The sequence below is a fragment of the Sebastes fasciatus genome, chromosome 11, assembly GCF_043250625.1.
Source record: "Sebastes fasciatus isolate fSebFas1 chromosome 11, fSebFas1.pri, whole genome shotgun sequence".
Classification (NCBI taxonomy): domain Eukaryota; kingdom Metazoa; phylum Chordata; class Actinopteri; order Perciformes; family Sebastidae; genus Sebastes; species Sebastes fasciatus.
Genome location: NC_133805.1, coordinates 5,771,475 through 5,790,098, shown reverse-complemented (window position 1 = coordinate 5,790,098; position 18,624 = coordinate 5,771,475). Strand labels below are relative to the sequence as shown.

The window sequence follows — 18,624 nt, the reverse complement described above, 5'->3', positions numbered from 1 at the left end:
GCAAGATAAAAGAGCACAAAGTGCAATAAGATAAAAAACGAATAAAAGAATATAAAAGTATAAGTTAAAAGAAAAAAATTAAAAGGATAATAAAAAACAATCAAAAGACCGTAAAGTGCAGCATTTGATCAATTAAAAAAAAAACTGTTTGGTGTTGAGTCTAGATTTGAAAGTGTGGAGCCTGAATAAAGCAATTAATTACCACTTAATTACCAATTAATTACCAATTAATTGGCAGGGCAAGAGAAGAAGAATACAGAGAGAGAGAGGACAATCAAAAGATATTTGACACCACAATGGGGAAAGACAATGGGTGGAAAACAAGAGGTGTTTCTTTGCTTTACCTTGTTGGTCCCAAAGGCCGGGTCCTGGTAGGAGAGCTGCCCCAGCCTGGTGTGCTCTGAGGCGGCCAGAGACTGAGGAGGAGGCTGCGGGTAAACGGTTACATCCATGGCTGTAAACGGTTACATCCACTTCTTCGACTCTCTTTCTTCTCTTATTTCTATGTTTTTTTTAAACAAAGTTTGATGTTTTTTTTGTCGAAACCAAACAGAGGAACAACCACAGTCCAATAAAACTAGTTTTTTTGGGGAAATAAACGCAAAAAAGTCGATTAAATGGAGCTTAATGTAGTCAGTGAAGTTGAGATGGATGCTCTCCTCTCTCCTACACCGGCTCAACGGTTATAACTGATAGCAAACTTCCCGGTGAAAGCAGCCACTTCTTTACCAATAACCTGCCGTTACTTTGAAAAAAGCGTCGTTTTCCCTCTTTTAAGCGTCTGTGTATCCAGTGGCGGTGGTTTCGGCTCGGTTTGGTTCGGTTCTGGTTCGTTTCGGACAGGAGGAGGACGTAGTTTGGACCCTGTCTGTCAGAGAGTCCCAGACTCTGTGTGTTTGAATGTTCCTCAACCGCCCGATGCTGCTGCTGCTGCTGCTGCTGCGCGTGTGCTCGGTGCTGAGGCGCCTCGCGGACCAAGTCATACAAAGAGCTCGAGCGTCAAGCGAGCAACCGTTAGACCGCAAGGAACCCGGATGTAGGTTTTCTTACACAATAAAAGCACAGATTTAAAAAAAAAAAAGAGAGGAGAGAGAGAGAGGGAGAGACGTAATATTACGAGAATAAAGTCATAACTTTACGAGAAAAAAGTCGTAATATTACGGGAATAAAGTCATAACTTTACGAGAAAAAAGTCGTAATATTACTATAATTTATTTACTCCTTTACTTCATGTTTTGTTTTAGTTTTTTGTGTATTTTTGTTGTTTTTTACATTTATCCTTTGATATTGCAATATATTGTTATTAATTGTTTTTTATTTGTTTGTTTGTTTTATTGACACAACAAACATAAATTACTTCTTTATTGTTTTCTTCCATTCCACATGCATGTTCTTTTTAAATATCTATATATTGTAATTTGTTTAATGAATTGTATATATGTATATATATGTTTTTGTTTTTATTTTGTTCTTTTTTTTAATTTTTATTTATTATTGAATTGACTCTGACAATATTGTTCACCTGACAATGTCATGCTATTAAATCAAAATGAATTGAATTGAATTGAATTGGGAGAGAGAGAGAGAGAGAGAGAAAGAGAGAGAGAGAGAGAGAGAGAGAGAGAGAGAGAGAGAGAGAGAGAGAGAGAGAGAGGGAGAGAGAGAGAGAAAATCTTTTATTTTTATTTTTTTTAAAGGGATTGGAAAGGACAAAGCAAACTAATTCAAACGACTCATTACATTATCTATAATAAAAAAACTTCAGCAGCGTGTTGTTTAAAAAAAATACTTTTGCAGATCCCTCTTTGGCATTTTATTTTGAAAGTAATCGACAACATCCGTTTGAGTCCACCTTGACAAACAGGATCCGAAGGAGGCACCATGTGCTCCATCTAGAGGGGGAGGAGAGTGCCAGAAGGACCAGCCAGGTGTTTCTCTGGCATAAATTATCAGGGGTCAGTAACCTTTACTATCAAAAGAGCCATTTTAGGCAAAAATAATAAAAACAAAATCTGTCTGAAGCCGCAAAACATTTGAGCATTGTGATGAAGTTAACACAGTTTATAGTCTAAGTATATAGTATATAACTCTAATGCAGTGAGGGTCAAAGAGCAAATGTACTACGGAGTATTAGGGCCACATTTAGGGGAAAAAAATCTGAGATTTACAGAATAAAGTCATAACTTTACGAGAAAAAAGTTGTAATATTACGAGAATAAAGTCATAACTTTACGAGAAAAAAAGTCGGAATATTATGAGAATAAAGTCATAACTTTACGAGAAAAAAAGTCGTAATATAACAAGAATAAAGTCATAACTTTACGAGAAAAAAAGTCGTAATATTACGAGAACAAAGTCATAACTTTACGAGAAAAAAAGTCGGAATATTATGAGAATAAAGTCATAACTTTACGAGAAAAAAAGTCGTAATATAACGAGAATAAAGTCATAACTTTACGAGAAAAAAAATCGGAACTCTACGAGAATAAAGTCTAAATATTACGGGAAAAAAAACAGAACTTTACGAGAAAAAAATAAATACTTGTATTGTATACATATGTTATGACTTTATTCTCATAATACTAAGACTTTTTTTCTCGTAAACCCATGACTTTATTATCATAATATTACGACTTTATTCACATAATATTATGACTTTATTTATTTATTTATTTCCTCAATGTGGCCCTAATACTCCGTCGTACCGTCGTAGCTTTAGACCCACAACAATGATAAATAAAATTGAAAATGTAAACAAAAAAACAGTCATTAATTTCCACTAATTCTATTTAAAAACATCCACAGGGCCACTGGAGAGGAGCTAAAGAGCCGCATGTGGCTCCGGAGCCTCAGGTTGCAGACCCCTGGCATAAATAAACTGAGTGAGCAAATGTTTAAATTATAGGGATGATTCAACAGAAACAAAGCAAAAAAAAAAAAAAAAAGAGTTATTTTCATTATTGATAGTGTCTGCTGTCCATGGTGCTAATTAATACTGCACAGAACCAGAACCCACTCATAACTTCCTTCCTACCTGCTCTGCCCTTTCTGAGTTCGATTGCTAAGACTGAAAGTATGACACACCATGAAAGCAAAACCCCCTCATTTGCATAATGAAGCAGAAATGCATGAAGAAATGTAAAAACAAATGTATGAAGAAATGTACAACGAAAAGAATAAAGAGATAAATAAGTTTGGGAAATAAATAAAGGGGTGAAATACTAAGTGCAAATCATGCATAAATACATAAATAAATAAATGTTTAAACACATAAATAAATAAAATTAAAAACAAATATAAAAATAAATGCAAAAATAAATACTTAAAAAATAAATGTAAAAATAAATACATGAATAAAAAATAAATGCAAAAATAAATAAAGACATGTAAAAATAAATACATGAATAAAAAAATGCAAAAATAAGTAAATATATTTAAAAATTCATAAATATAAATACATAAATAAATAAAAGTGGAAATTAAACAGAAGAGTATTTAATAAGGGAATTAAAATCTGCAGGAGGCAGAATATTTTTGGCATTATTGGGCAAAAATTCCATAATAACCTTTCAGCATATTGTAATTCAAGTGTGACAGTAACAGAATATTTAATCAGCGCTGCCTAGTTCGACCATTTGATCAGCGTTTATGAGTGAATGACAGCTGCTCAGAGACGACAAGGCTCCAGCTCGGCTCTGTTTGGTTATTATCCTCTCATGCATTACTATCAGAATATAGCGACCGTTTTATAAAAAATAACTTTTTTTTAATCATATTTGCTCCAATTCTACCTACTGCTGCTTTAAAAAAGGTGAATAAATAAAAAAGTAAATTAAAACATGTTATGTTACTATATTATACAATTATTTTAAATATTATTTTTGCTACTTATTTATCGAAGCATTTATTTATTTATTTATTCATTTATTCATTTTTTTTATTTTGGCAGGTTCCGTCCTCCATATCCCTAAACCCCCCAGGGACCCTAAAACCCAGCATGTCAATCTCCTTGGTAATTTGATTATTTTAACACAAAATATCCACACAACCAAAGTACAATATCAGCAAATCAAATGTAGTTTTGTAATTGTTTTAGTTTGTATTGTGCTCGCATTCTGCATTGACTTCAACAGGAGCCCAACAGAATTGTTTCCCCCGACGGGTTAATCCAGCTAGGGCTCATACTATCTTGTGTTTCAGTTTGACATCTCAGGATCTTTTTCATTCCTGCACTTCTAGTTTCTGCTGGTGGGTCTGATTTTTCTTCCTTCGGAAGTCTTGTTTCTCCCCCTCCCCTATAGGTTGTTGAGCCACATCTTCCTGCCTGTCGACAGTTCCTTGTGCAATCAAAGCTGTCATTTGACTTCCAGCCCAACAGATTCATTAAGCCAGAGGTAACACAGTCTCTCTCTCTCTCTTCTGTGTGAGCTGAGCTCGGCCTGGGTCGCGGCACTGGTGCCATGATGAACGGTCTTCCAACTTTCTCCGCAGAGAAATCATCATCGAAGCATCGAAGGGGCTGCTGAAGACCCATCTGTCTATCAAGCTGGAGCTCCACGCTGTGGAGAAGATGGATCCAGGAGGATGTCAAGAGGCTTCCCGGCGTTGCCAAACAGATAGAGCCAGATAGAGTCAGAGCAATACGACCTCCTCTCCACGGAAAAAATAGATAGACCTCTCCACGCCAAACAGATAGAGCCAGAGCAACACAACCTCCTCTCCACGCCAAACAGATAGAGCCAGAGCAACACGACTTCCTCTCCACGCCATACAGATAGAGCCAGAGCAACACAACCTCCTTTCCATGCCAAACAGATAGAGCCAGAGCAACACGACTTCCTCTCCACGCCAAACAGATAGAGCCAGAGCAACACAAACTCCTCTCCACGCCAAACAGATAGAGCCAGAGCAACACGACATCCTCTCCACGCCATACAGATAGAGCCAGAACAACACAACCTCCTTTCCATGCCAAACAGATAGAGCCAGAGCAACACGACTTCCTCTCCACGCCAAACAGATAGAGCCAGAGCAACACAAACTCCTCTCCACGCCAAACAGATAGAGCCAGAGCAACACAATCTCCTCTCCAAGCCAAACAGATAGAGCCAGAGCAACACAACCTCCTCTCCACGGCAAAAAGATAGAGCCAGAGCAACACGACATCCTCTCCACGTCAAATAGATAGAACCAGAGCAACACAACCTCGTCTACATGCTAAACAGATAGAGCCAGAGCAACACAACCTCCTCTCCACGCCAAATAGATAGAACACAAAGTTCAAACTGTTCACTTGCTGTCTAATATATCCCACCCACTGCCAGGTGCCATTGTAACCAGATAATCAATGTTATTCACTTCACCTGTCAGTGGTCTTAATGTTATGGCTGATTGGTGTATATTACCTATATGTTGTATATATTATAAACAATATTGCGTCTGCTCATTCACTATGACAGCTTTTTACTCTACCTTCCACTGTTGCTGTTGAAAACAACACTTTTTCCTTTCGAAGAGGTCGGACAACGTGTAGTAGTGGCGCATAACCACACCCTCAGTGTCAGTAATAATGACTTAGAGAAGAACTCCACACATTTTTTTTGCTCTGCATACATAATCACATGGATTCATGTCACCATATGATGTTGATGTGGGTGATTTTTCCAATAAAATTTATATTGTGTGTAAATTGTGTGTGCATGAGAAAGAAACAGAGACTATTCAACACTCAATAACCAAAGCAGAATGGATGCTGTTTTCCGCCTGTATGGATGATCTTCAATGACAGAACAACACATTTCCATTATCTGGAAATAAATACATGTACACAGATGCACATAAACAAAGAGATTCTCTGCCACCCACTCACTCACTCACACAAACACATGCACACACACACACACGCACTCACACACACACTCACAGTCACACACTCACACACTCACACTCACACACACATTCACACACTCACACTCACACGCACACATACAGTACACTTCAACAGATGCTCACACATGCATATCAAATACAAAAATCCACTCACACACATTAAGTACCTGCAGACATACACATAATTATACTCTATACAGAACACACATTTATATACGATCCAAACGTACATTTTGGAAACCTTGGATACACAAGTACATATAAATGCACATCTGCTGATTTTATACACACACGCAAATAGGTGTCGTAAAATGCATTTTCTCTCTTTTTCATGCATTCTCAAACACTCTCTCCCTCACACACACACACACACACACACACGCCACAAACCAGCCCACACGTACTTAGTGAACATACATACATACAGTGGGCGTTTCGCCCATCCCCCCCACATACGCACATACATATATATGCACCCCTCCCCTCTGAAAAAGACATAATTCACTTGCACATTCTCCTCCCCCACACACAGTTCCTCTCTATAAAACTCCACACACACACACACACACACACACACACACACACACACACACACAGTGTACACGCACTAAACCACATGCACATATGCCCTAAACCAATCAAATACACACTTAAATACTCTACATATACACCCACACATGCACACACACACACGGATATAAACCCCCAGATGCAAACACACAACTGCAACATATATGCACCATGACTGTTCTGCACCATATGCATTAGCACATATATATATATATATATATATATATATATATACTACAACAACACACACACACTGTGCTACTGTTCTCAGATTTCCATGCATGAGCTTTCCACCATACAGTATCTGATGGGTTGAAATAGTAATGTACTGTAGCATTTGAATGATGTGTGTCTCTTCATGTCGGGGATTACATTATAGATTCATAGCACAGCAATCCACTCCTGGGTAGAAACAGCCAGCCCTTTAGGTATATTATACTGGAGCTTTCCACTACGAGAGAGGAGGTGCAAAAAAACAGGAGGAAATCAGCTTAAAGGAGTTTATTAGGGAAAATACTCAGTAGATTATACTATGAGATTATTTTAATGTTTACCTTGCGTGACAAAGGCAACATTTCATGTGAAATAAGGTTTGTGATATGCTCTATCTCTATCAGGAATATAATAGGTATTCTAAATGTAGATGTTTTGAGCCTCAAAATTCAGCCAGAGAGATGTGTTTTATTTAAACTCTGGGATCTCCTCTAGAACTTATTAGAAAGTTCTGTGATGTAACGACGGAGGAGCAGTTGGTTGGGCACACTTGCAGAAGAATAGAATAGTTCTTTTATGCCATATGTGGTGAAAGAAGCGTGAATTCATAATAGCTGCAACCAGGTACAGTACGAGCATGCATCCATGAGTTATGAGTTAAGAAAGAGGGCATGGCTTAAATATAGGGGGCAGGGCTAACCCACACCAATGAAAGAGGAACTCTCTGCTGAGTGCAATGATGCCTCCAACAAGAGTCCACGACAAATGGTTCATGAATTTGGCCATGGTACGTTGCTAAAGGCCACTCTCACTGCCACACCTTCTTTTTTGCCAATTGTTATGTACACAAACACACACTTGACCTCAGTGCCAGCCTCCTAGGGTGAAAACTTGAACGATCGGCCAACCGAACAACTGACAGCTATAGAGCTGCTGATCACAGCTACAAACAACATGGTTGATACCATTTGTTACACATATTTGGTGCTAAATTTAACATTTTTTCTTGTTTACCACTTTACCACATTAAGACACCAATACCTTGAGGAACAACACAGAAAAAGCCATGCTGTGATTTGGGATCAAAACTTTTGACATTTGGAGATTTCTGCAAGAATCGCATTTTTTGGCAATTGGATGGCGAGCACTTCTGTTGTGTAAACCGCTCAGAAACCCCCTTATTGTCACTCCAGCTAGGAAAGCCATACATCCTCTGAGTGCTCTAGGTCTCTAGTTTGTGGCTGTAAAGTTTCATGAGGCTGTGATTATCCTACAGGTTACCACAGGTCATTTTATACAGTGAGGTCAAGTTTTTAAAAAAATGGTCTCACTACAATGAAATGGCTCCTATGGGGACTAACATCATCACACATAAATACAGTTTGGCTCATTGGATCCACAAGAGTCTCAGCTTTACAGTGATACCCAATTTATGTAATTCTAAGACTGTTTAGGGACCCCAGTATGCAGAAATATTCAAACACACCATTTTAGAATAGGCGAAAATAACACATTTATACTGCATGCATAAAACTGCATGTGATTATCATAAAGTGTCTGTAAAGGGGAGACTTGTGGGTACCCATAGAACTCATTTTCATTCACATATCTGGAGGTCAGAGGTCAAGGGACCCCTGTGAAAATGGCTAAGCCAGTTTTCCCTCCCCGCAAAAATTTTGCATAACTTTGAAACGTTATTTAGCCTCCTTCCTGACAAGCTAGCATGACATAGTTGGTACCAAGTCGAGTCTCCTTTTCAATGAGTATACTTACATCTCAAGTGTCACTGATGTATGTTCCGACTGCTGCCCCTCACTGTTTCTCATACTTTAGCTGTCATAGCTGTCCTCCTCCGCCCCCCGTTTCTATAGAATAAAAACCTCAGAGACCTTCAAGTCCTTACGTTTTAGTGATTGAAGCTTTTGTTTCAACTGTCACCATGTAAACCAGAGGAAATGAGGTGCTGTCAGGAGCTGCCAGGCTCAGATCAGATGTCAGCTGGGGCCAAAGCCCCCGTGGCTCATCTACGGCTCTGCTCTGATATAAACACCATGTAGCATGACCTTCGCTATCTTACTGCATTTAAACCTTTCATTTTAGCCCACTGACAGCAAAGGACAAGAAATAAAACACATCCTTGTTTAGTCATATTGAATGTGGGGGGGGAAAAGCAGAGAGTTAGATGCGGTCCAATTCCAATTTGTGGTCCAATATAAATACAGTAAATGTATAATATAAAAGAAAAACAAATTTTGTTATAATTAGATTTAATATAAATAAGTTTCACTACAATTATCAACATCTCATGTACACTGTTGCAATACCCAAAGTTCTAGTTGTTGACAAATACATTTTTAAAAGTATACTACGTATACTATAATATACTATAAGTGTAAGTATACTACAGTATGCAGGATTCTCCTAACAAACAATGTATAGACTCATACAAAAATAATCTTATTTTGCAGTGTTCGGGACGTTTCGGGGACAACTTTGAATGTTGTATTTACAAGCAGTAAGCGCCATTCCTGCATAGTATGCCTTTAAACACACATAATAATAATAGACAATATAATAATAGATAAATATGATTTAGCTAAGCAACAGCAACTTCCAGCAAAGGCTCCAGGAAGTAGTCCAGCACATTTTTTTTCAAATACAAACTCATAAAACAATATAGTTGAATACAGTCATTGTGGTGGATTAGATAACAGTTTAATAACAGCTCGCACAGCCAACGGTTGTCAGCCGGCAGTACATGCGAGCAGATTAGCTTGCTCACAACAGTGCTAGCTCAGCTAGCCCCTTTTTGGTCATGTGACCCTCGCCTCGCAGGTCATAGAGTGGTGCACGGATGACAAATTTCTTTAGGCCAACCATGAAGTTAGCATCGCCCTGGTTCCCTCGACAAAAAGCCCAAATTTCTACATTGGGTTTTGTATTATTGCAGAAAATAAGCTCCGTTGTGAACAAACGTTTATGAAACTTCCACATTTTGTTCAGCAAGATAATCTCCACTAATGAACACCACTTTAATGATTTTTGAAGCGTGAATGCAATCACCAGAAGTTAAAAGCTAACGTTAGGCTACAACAAACTACACCAAGGTCACATGAGCGTGAGTATACACAACGAGGCTGTAAAGAGGACGAGTTGGCGTGATGATGTTTAGTAGTCTCATTTAGCCACTTGATAGCAACCGACTTCTTTAAAGACACATTAAAGGCTTCAAAATTCACGAGTGAGGTATTTATTTACGTGTTTTATATTGTAGCCTTATATATAACGGACCTGAGAGTGGTATCGATCCTCTCATCTAACTCTTGTTCTCAAGAAAGTGAACAGGCATTTTCCCAACATGTTAAACTATTCCTTTAAATCCACCTTTAAGTCCATAGTCCATTTATAAACCATTTCCTCATTGCATGGAGTGTGCTCCGTTGTCATGGAGATAGCTCTGTTATCAGTGACTCTGGACCCAAATTGTAATAAACCAGAACTATTCCTTTAAGGAACATTAACATTCAAAATGTGGACACGTATTTTATATTTGCACACGTCCTCACGTCCAATTCCAAGTAATGTTTGACTGTCGATATCAGCGCCGTGATCTACATCTGCAGGTCAACAACTCAATTTAGGAAAAGGAAAGGACAACAGGTTGGACGCTTTCAACAGGAAGAGAAAGGGAGAAGTCATATTGAAAAAAAAAAAAAACTAGACAAACAGATTTATTATTAACTTTTATGACCCTTGTACAAACCAACATATTCTCTCTTTCTCTCTCTCATTTCTGCTTTTTATCTAACACACACACACACACACACACACACACACACACACACACACAGAGATCCTCTGATCTGACAGTCTCATATTCGATGAATGTCAAGTCCACTGAATTCATTTGCACATTTTTAGCTGAGGGTTGATGCATCATTCAGGCCTATTTTTCCATGCTGTCACTGTTTTACACCCAATCTCATCATTATTTCATACTGGGCTATTTATTATGCTGCTGTACACCACACACACACACACAAACGAAGTGACATGCAGAAAAATTCAATGCACATTTGAGCCAAAGTTAGATTATTCACCACATAGAATTTGTAGTTATTAGCCATCTATTCTGCTCTCACTGGGTGAAAAGACTCTCTGTCTATTTTTACAGTGCTAAGTATTGCTGGCTTTGATGTTGTTAATATTGCAGTTCTGGATCATTCATTCATTATCCGTAACCGCTTATCCTATTCAGGGTCGGGGGGGCTTGGAGCCGATCCCAGCTGACATTGGGCGAAGGCGGGGTACACGCTGGACAGGTCACAGGGCTGACACATAGAGACGGACAACCATTCATGCGCACATTCACACCAATTTAGAGTCAACAATTAACCTGCGTGTCTTTGGACTGTGGGAGGAAACCTGAGAACCCGGAGAAAACCCACGCTAACACGGCGAGAACATGCAAACTCCACACACCACCACCGTGCAACCCAGTTCTGGATCAAGTATTGGTAAAACATGGGTAAACTAACTACTTACAAATAACAGCACCAATATGTTATTCTTGTAGTGTTCTTCTAGTGTATAAATGCAGCACATTCAGATTCACCATTCATACTTACATTAATATATGTATCATCTAGTGTTTAAGGATACCAGGACTGGGATGTAATCCTGATAAGTCCAAATCTATCTGGAGCTTGGTAGACAAGAGGTGGTGTCCTGGAGCCATTGTTGTAACGATTCAGGTTTTAAAGGTCCCATATTGTGCTTATTTTCAGGTTCATACTTGTATTTTGTATTTCTACTAGAACATGTTTACATGCTGTAATGTTCAAAAAACACATTATTTTCCTCGTACCATCAGCCTGAATATACCTGCATTTACCCTCTGTCTGAAACACTTCACACATCACAACAGGAATTTCAACGGAATTGCGTTGCTAGGCAACAGTTTGGGTCCATGCGTACTTCCTGTCAGCTGATGTTATTCACATCCACTGCAACAGGAAATAAACTGGGACACATTTAGAATGTTTACGTTTAAAACCGTGTAATGGTCTAAATATTATATATTTGTGACATCACAAATGGACAGAAATCCTGACGGCTTGTTTCAAACGCACAATTTCTGAATACGGGCTGTGTGTATTTCTCCGTATATTGAGCATTTTGATAGTTTAACAGTATTTATATAGCACTTAAACCTGCTTTATAATATAAAAAACCTAAAAATCTCACTTTAAACAATATGGGACCTTTAAAGGCAAGACCAAATTTATGGGACCAATTTAGATAACTTACATGAGATATGACATAAGACACAGGCACCAAAATCTAATGCAAAATCTATCGATTCCTACCTTACGTTATGCAATTGAACTTTTCTCTTCAATTAATGCAATATGTGCAATATAAAAAAATAAATAAATGCCTGTGCAATATGTTTATAGTATCCAACCTCACTTCTCCCATATATATATATATATATATATAAACAGTATATGCTTCTATATTTATCTCACTGCCTCTCTCTTATACATGTATATATATGTTCTTAATATGCCTTTGTTTTGCCTTTAGTATTTCCTTTATTTGTTATATATATAACTTACTTTTTTTATTGGAGCTTCACAGCAAAAAGCATTTCACATGATTGTACTTGTATAACCGATGTGACAATAAACATCTTGAATCTTGGTTGATTTATTCATTTTATAAAACAAAGAGATGTGTATAAAACTGATGGAGCCTAAAAAATAGAATAAATATCTGATATAATTGGTCAGTGTGGTCATTACTCTTCAATACCACAGTTAACAACACACAGTCTGTCCATGGTTTGTAAGCTACGGCATAAGGTTGTTTACTGTGAACTCCCCTGCTGGGGCTCAGCCTGCCAGCTGCTGTCAATCAAACACAGACGTCATCCAGTTCCCCCAGCCGCTGAGAGGAAAAGGAGCATTTCTGATACAACCCTAAAGGACACTCTTTCCTCCTTTTAATAATATTGAACTATTAACAATAATTCTAAAACATATTGACATTATTATTGACTACAAAAATGATTATTAAATGTGATTTCAGTTGGACTTTCACTAGCAAGGACCACGCCATCAACGAGGTACGATTTATCAATTTTATTGAAGGAAAACACAGATGATTCTTGTATTTATTAGAGAGTAACTTATATTGCATTTACACACATGTACACAGTAGTTTAATGTTCTTCTTTTCCCTTCATAATACTTATTTACCATATTCCGTCGCTCTGTTTATTAGTAGTCCAAACACTCACAAGTATGAGTCTATATCAGCGTCTCTGCTTCTAATTATACAACCGCATTTGACAGGATTTGAATGTGAGGTCTTCACAAGTCAATTGCAAAAACGGCACCCCTTAAATTCCATCTTTTTATAACACACCCCAGAGTATTCGCTGTAAATCATATCATGTACAAGCTGTCATTTGGCATTTTCATCTTAACCCAAATAGCTGACAGGGAAGTCTTGTATGACAGGAAGTGAAGTTGCAGTTTGCACCGGAGCATTTTGAAGTGATCTGAATGGAAAATGACGCGACTAAAGCTCTGAACTGGGCTCCTTTAAAGGTCCTGTATAGCTCAGTGAATGTGACGCGGGGGCCATTTAAAAATGTATGCACTTACAGTAATGGTACCAGTTACATAGTGCAGCACACCTGGCAGCATCTTACTTATTCACTAAGCAGATATGTAGATTTAACTGAGCTCAGCACACCCAAATTAAACTGAATCAACACACTCTTCAGTCAGTATTTAGGTCGGGAGTGAAATCACCATTGACTTTGTGCCTTTGTGACCATTTGCCTTTCTGTTTATCAGTCTCGGTTAGCTTCTAATTCAAAGAAATCTATAACTTTTAGCATGTTGTTGCCCACAGAGGAAACTGAAATGATGTTTTAGCTACAAAAAAAAGATGACAGAACATCCAAAGTCTCTCTTGTAACGCTGTCTGAAAACGTCTAGCAACCAGATAACACAACATAGTTTATCCTTCCACACAATATGCAAAATGCATAAGCTGGCACAAGGCCTACAGTATACAGTATATATACTGATCATGACTTTTTGTTGTCTGGACTGCAGAGGGCCAGCCATACAAACGCAAAAAGTCTGTCACTGAGCGCGACGCGTCCGGCTCACGAAACTTGGACCAAGCTGTCAAACTAGGCGAATTAGTTCTAAAATGAAACCAGATTCATCAATGGCATCGCCTATTTCTCACTTAAAATGTTTTCAGAAGTAGATTTTGGTGGATTGTTCAGGCGGAATAACGACAGCCATGTTGTTTCCTGTTTGAAACATCAATCAGAAAACCAGGGACCAATCAGGTGCATTCAACGAGAGGGTACGTCACCGCTTGAACGGCCAGTCGAGTGGAGCAGAGCGTCCCCTAGTTTCCTCGCCGGACCGGGTGGACATGTACCGCTGGATTTAACATTGTAGACATGATCACTGACTATTTGTGTAACGATTTAGCCACAAATTCACGGACTAACCGTACACGGTCCAGACATATACTCGGTTTGGACCGAGTCTTGTTACAGGACTGCAGCTTTTGTTTAGTGATTTATCTTATTTGTTCTAAGATGCAACTGAGTAGTCTGAATAACCCCAACATCATTCAAACAATATACACACAGCTCTAAAATTTATTACAAGATAAAAGTGAATTACACGACCAACTAAGTGCAGATTTTATTAGCGAACACACCTGGCACTCTGCATCATGTTTGACACCCATAATGAGAAGGTGATTCCTGTCCCTCTCTAGCTTTTGGCAAAAGTTGAGTTATGTGGCAGTTATTTCCCCCAATGTACGCTGAACGACAAACGACCCCCGACAAAGCTGAAATTAGATCCAACTCTAAAATGAGTCGTGCGGCTCAAAATTGGGGCTAGAAACGTGCTAAAATCGTACAGTGTGCGCCCAGATTAACACATCCGATTACGAACTCTCACGTGCAGTATAATCCATGTCTCGTTTATCCAGTCATATTCGGAGTAGGGTATTTCCCAAACATGCATTTTCGCCACTAATACGGCCTCATGCTTGCAAATGAGCGCTGCGAGTCCGTGCATGAGACGGTAATGGATGAAATTCTATAAATAGTGTTTGGTAAGTGCTGAGCATAAATGAGACTTTAATTTTTGTTGCACCTGATATAGTTTTGCTGTTGTTCAACCTACCCATATATCAATATATATCAATCTTAATGTGTTAATGTGTTAATATTACTATTATTGCGTACTTTTGTATTTTGATTCTTGAAGCGTTCATGCCAATAATATGAGAGAGAGAGAGAGAGTTAAGGAGAGGAAGAGATAGTGTTGCTGACAGCCTGTCAGTTTGCATCGACAACAATGTGACAATGAGGTCTACTCCGTCTTGACAGGTTGCCCCCCCACCACACACACACACACACACACACACACACACACACACACAGAGTGAGTGCACTACAGAAAGAGACAATAATAACACGTAAAACATAAATCCTAAATTGGATCACATGGGTTCATAGTAATTGCTGGTTGTCGAGGGAGGTGACAGCGAGGTTGGGCGGAGGACTCGTTTACACTGAGAGAGAGTTGGGCTGAACTGATAAAACACACACTCATATTACAGTGGGGTGTAGCACAATTCCTGGTAACAGTCACTTCATTTTGCTTCCTGCATGAGCTGGTCAGGTTTTGGTTGGATGCTTTGTTATGTCCTTCTGATATTGGGTTGCAAGTTACTAACGATTGTCTTTAATATCATTTAATCAGATTGGGGTTTTCTTAGAACAACTGATTATCTGTTACGGGAAAATGGCCGACGCAATTTTTCCAAAGCCGAAGGTGATTTCTTCAAATTGTTTTTACATTTAAAGGGACTGTTTGTAAGCGTATAAATGTACCGGGTCGGGATCCCATGCGCGCTCGCATTCGCGTATGCGCATTCGCATATGTGCGCTCGCGTGTGGCCGGAGTCTCTGCTCCTCTGCCTGCTTGCCTTCACTCACACAGCGCGCACGTTCTCGCTGTCTCGCTCCACCTCTAGACGTGAACGCGGGCTCACTCCACACTGCAGAAGAGTTAGTTGAGCTCTGAGAATATCTAGGGAATGTACAGTGGACGTTTGTGCAGAAATAAATGCTGCAGCTCCTCCAGACCAACAGAGGTTTTTCGTGTCTTGTGAAGTGACGGGGCTCCGCAGCAAGAAACCCGGTCGGGTGCTGGTGTCTTCCTGCGGGTGCAGCCGGAAGACGATAACGTTTCTCTTCCTGCTTCAGCCCCGGAGGCTGAGGCAGGAAAAGCCAGCATTGATTCATGGAGAGACCTCCGTCTGGTCAGCTAACATTACTGCCAAGCAGCTGAAATATAGAGTGATATTGTGCTTTTAGCTGACGTGTGTCGCCTCACTGTTTTGACCGATGCTCGTTCATGTCCATTTAGAGCAATCAAGCGCGAGCCCGACGCTGACTTTCATTGACTTAACGGCCACAGGTGTCGCTGTTAACAAGCATTTCTGAAAGCTACAAATAGTCGCTTTAAGGGTGTTTTCACACTCGGTCCCTTTCAGCCCTCCAAACGAACTCAGAGTGATTAGTCAGCATTTTGTGCGTATATGTGAACACTCCAAAAGAAGTCCTCCTCAGGAGGAGGTCAAGCCAAGAAAGAGTTACAGCACTTTTTAAAGATAGGGTCGACGATGTTGGAAAGCTAGTGTAATTTGAAAGTAGCTGGCTGCTACTGCTGGCTCTGGCTACAGACAGACATGAAAGTGGTATCGATCTTACATCAATTTCACAAGATGTTGTGAAAAGTGAGAGGTTTTCTGAAGAGGTTAAAGAACTTTATGGTGAATACGTACAGCGGTCTGACCTTTATAATGCATGTTATTGTATAAAGTTAAAAGATCCTAAAAGATGTTAAGAGGATGTGGAGGGTAGAGGTAAAATTAGATTACCACTCAAATTGTCTGCATTTTTTTGACTTTTATGATGTAAAACCTGTGTCACCATCTCTGCCAGGGGTTACCTTAAAACAAAGTCCAAAGCTATTAGAACGATGTCATCACGTATCAAAGACTGCAGACTACAGAAACAGAGGGAGCTTTTCTGGTTTGTCCAAAATCATGTGGCTGCTAAAACTGACCCAGACTGGCCAGTAAAGTAATCCATTTCAACATTTATAGAGCAATTTGTTTGCAGTATATTACAGGGCTATCTATTATGACACTGTACACACACACACACACACACACACACACACACACACACACACACACACACACAACGCCTGAATGGTCTAATGCAATGACACAAAAAGATTGATTCAGGCTCCTAAACAGGCCACAGCCCTTCATATGGAATCATCTCTTCTCTCCTCTCCTCTCCTCTCCTCTCCTCTCCTCTCCTCTCCTCTCCTCTCCTCTGCTCTGCTCTTCTCTCCTCTCCTCTCCTCTTCCCTTCCCTTGTCTCCCCTCTTCTCCTCTCATCTCCTCTTCTCTTGTCTCCTCTCCTCTCCTCTCCCCTCCTCTCCTCTCCTCTCCTCTCCTCTCCTCTCCTCTCCTCTCCTCTCCTCTTCCCGTCTCTTATCTCCTCTCCTCTTCCCTTCCCTTGTCTCCTCTCATCTCCTCTCCCCTTGTCTCCTCTCCTCTCCTCTTCTCTCCTCTCCTCTTCCCTTCCCTTGTCTCCCCTCTTCTCCTCTCATCTCCTCGTCTCCTCTCCTCTCTTCTCCTCTCCTCTCCTCTCCTCTCTTCTCCTCTCCTCATCTCCTCTCCTCTCCTCCTCTCATCTCCTCTCCTCTTCTCACTTCTCCTCTCCTCTCCTTTCCTCTCCTCCTCTCCTCACCTCTCCTCTCCTCTCCTCTTCTCTTCCCTTCCCTTGTCTCCTCTCATCTCCTGTTCCCTTGTCTCCTCTCATCTCCTCTCCTCTCCTCTTGTCTCCTCTCCTCCTCTCCTCCTCTCCTCTTCTCCTCTCCTCTCCTCTCCTCTCCTCTCCTCTCCTCTCCTCTCCTCTCCTCTTCCCTTCCCTTGTCTCCCCTCATCTCCTCTCCTCCTCTCCTCTCCTCTCCTCTCCTCTCCTCTCCTCTCCTCTCCTCTCCTCTCCTCTCCTCTTCCCTTCCCTTGTCTCCCCTCTTCTCCCCTCATCTCCTCTCCTCCTCTCCTCTCCTCTCCTCTCCTCTCCTCTCCTCTCCTCTCCTCTCCTCTTCACTGATCTTCATTTGTTGGTTATTCATTATCAAGTAGAAAACAGTAATGAATTAAAACTAACAATCTTTAAATGAACATTTGTGTGTTTGTTTGTTTGTTCATCAGGACGTGGTTACCTCCCGTTGTCGTGGCCCAGGCAGAAAAACAAGGAACATGGTCTGAAACAGAGACAGACGGAGAGACAGACAGACAGGCGGACTGAAAGAAAAAAAAAAGAGAAAAACAGAGAGAGAGAGAGAGAGAGAGAGAGAGAGAGAGTCCAAACGGGGAGAAATGGAGCGCAGCACATCAATCATTAGGATGATTATTATGGCAGTTGTCATGGCAACGTTCTCCCATCCCCCCTCTCCCTCCTCTCCTCTCCTCTCCCTCCCTCTCTTTCTCTCTCAAATCAATTCAAATGCACTTAAATGCCACGGTAGGCATAGCAAGGATACTGTACGTGTATAGATGAATATGAGAAAACGGAGAGAAGGAGAACATACTGCAACATATTGCAAATTGAAAATGAGAACAATAGGATTTAAAAAAAGGCTATTTCATGTTGTTTTAGTTAAGGTGCCATATGTCAGATCATGTGATTCTCATAAACAGATAAAGCCGCTGTAAGCCTCTACTGGCCACTACGTCGTATGTGACTTTATGTTTGACCACGTCAGCGAGAGGAGAGGAATCTGCCGGGTTGTGTTGAGACACACAACA

General features: G+C 40.1%; 1 protein-coding gene across 1 annotated transcript in view; it reads right to left on the bottom strand.

The window, feature by feature from the left end:
• tox (thymocyte selection-associated high mobility group box) overlaps positions 1 to 951 on the bottom strand; it is a 46,076-nt gene extending 45,125 nt beyond the window's left edge. Inside the window, exon 1 of the mRNA XM_074650175.1 lies at positions 345 to 951. Within this exon, the coding sequence (XP_074506276.1) occupies positions 345 to 452 (108 nt within the window). The 5' untranslated portion in view covers positions 453 to 951. The remainder of the gene's footprint in view (positions 1 to 344) is intronic.
• Positions 952 to 18,624: the final 17,673 nt, after the last annotated feature.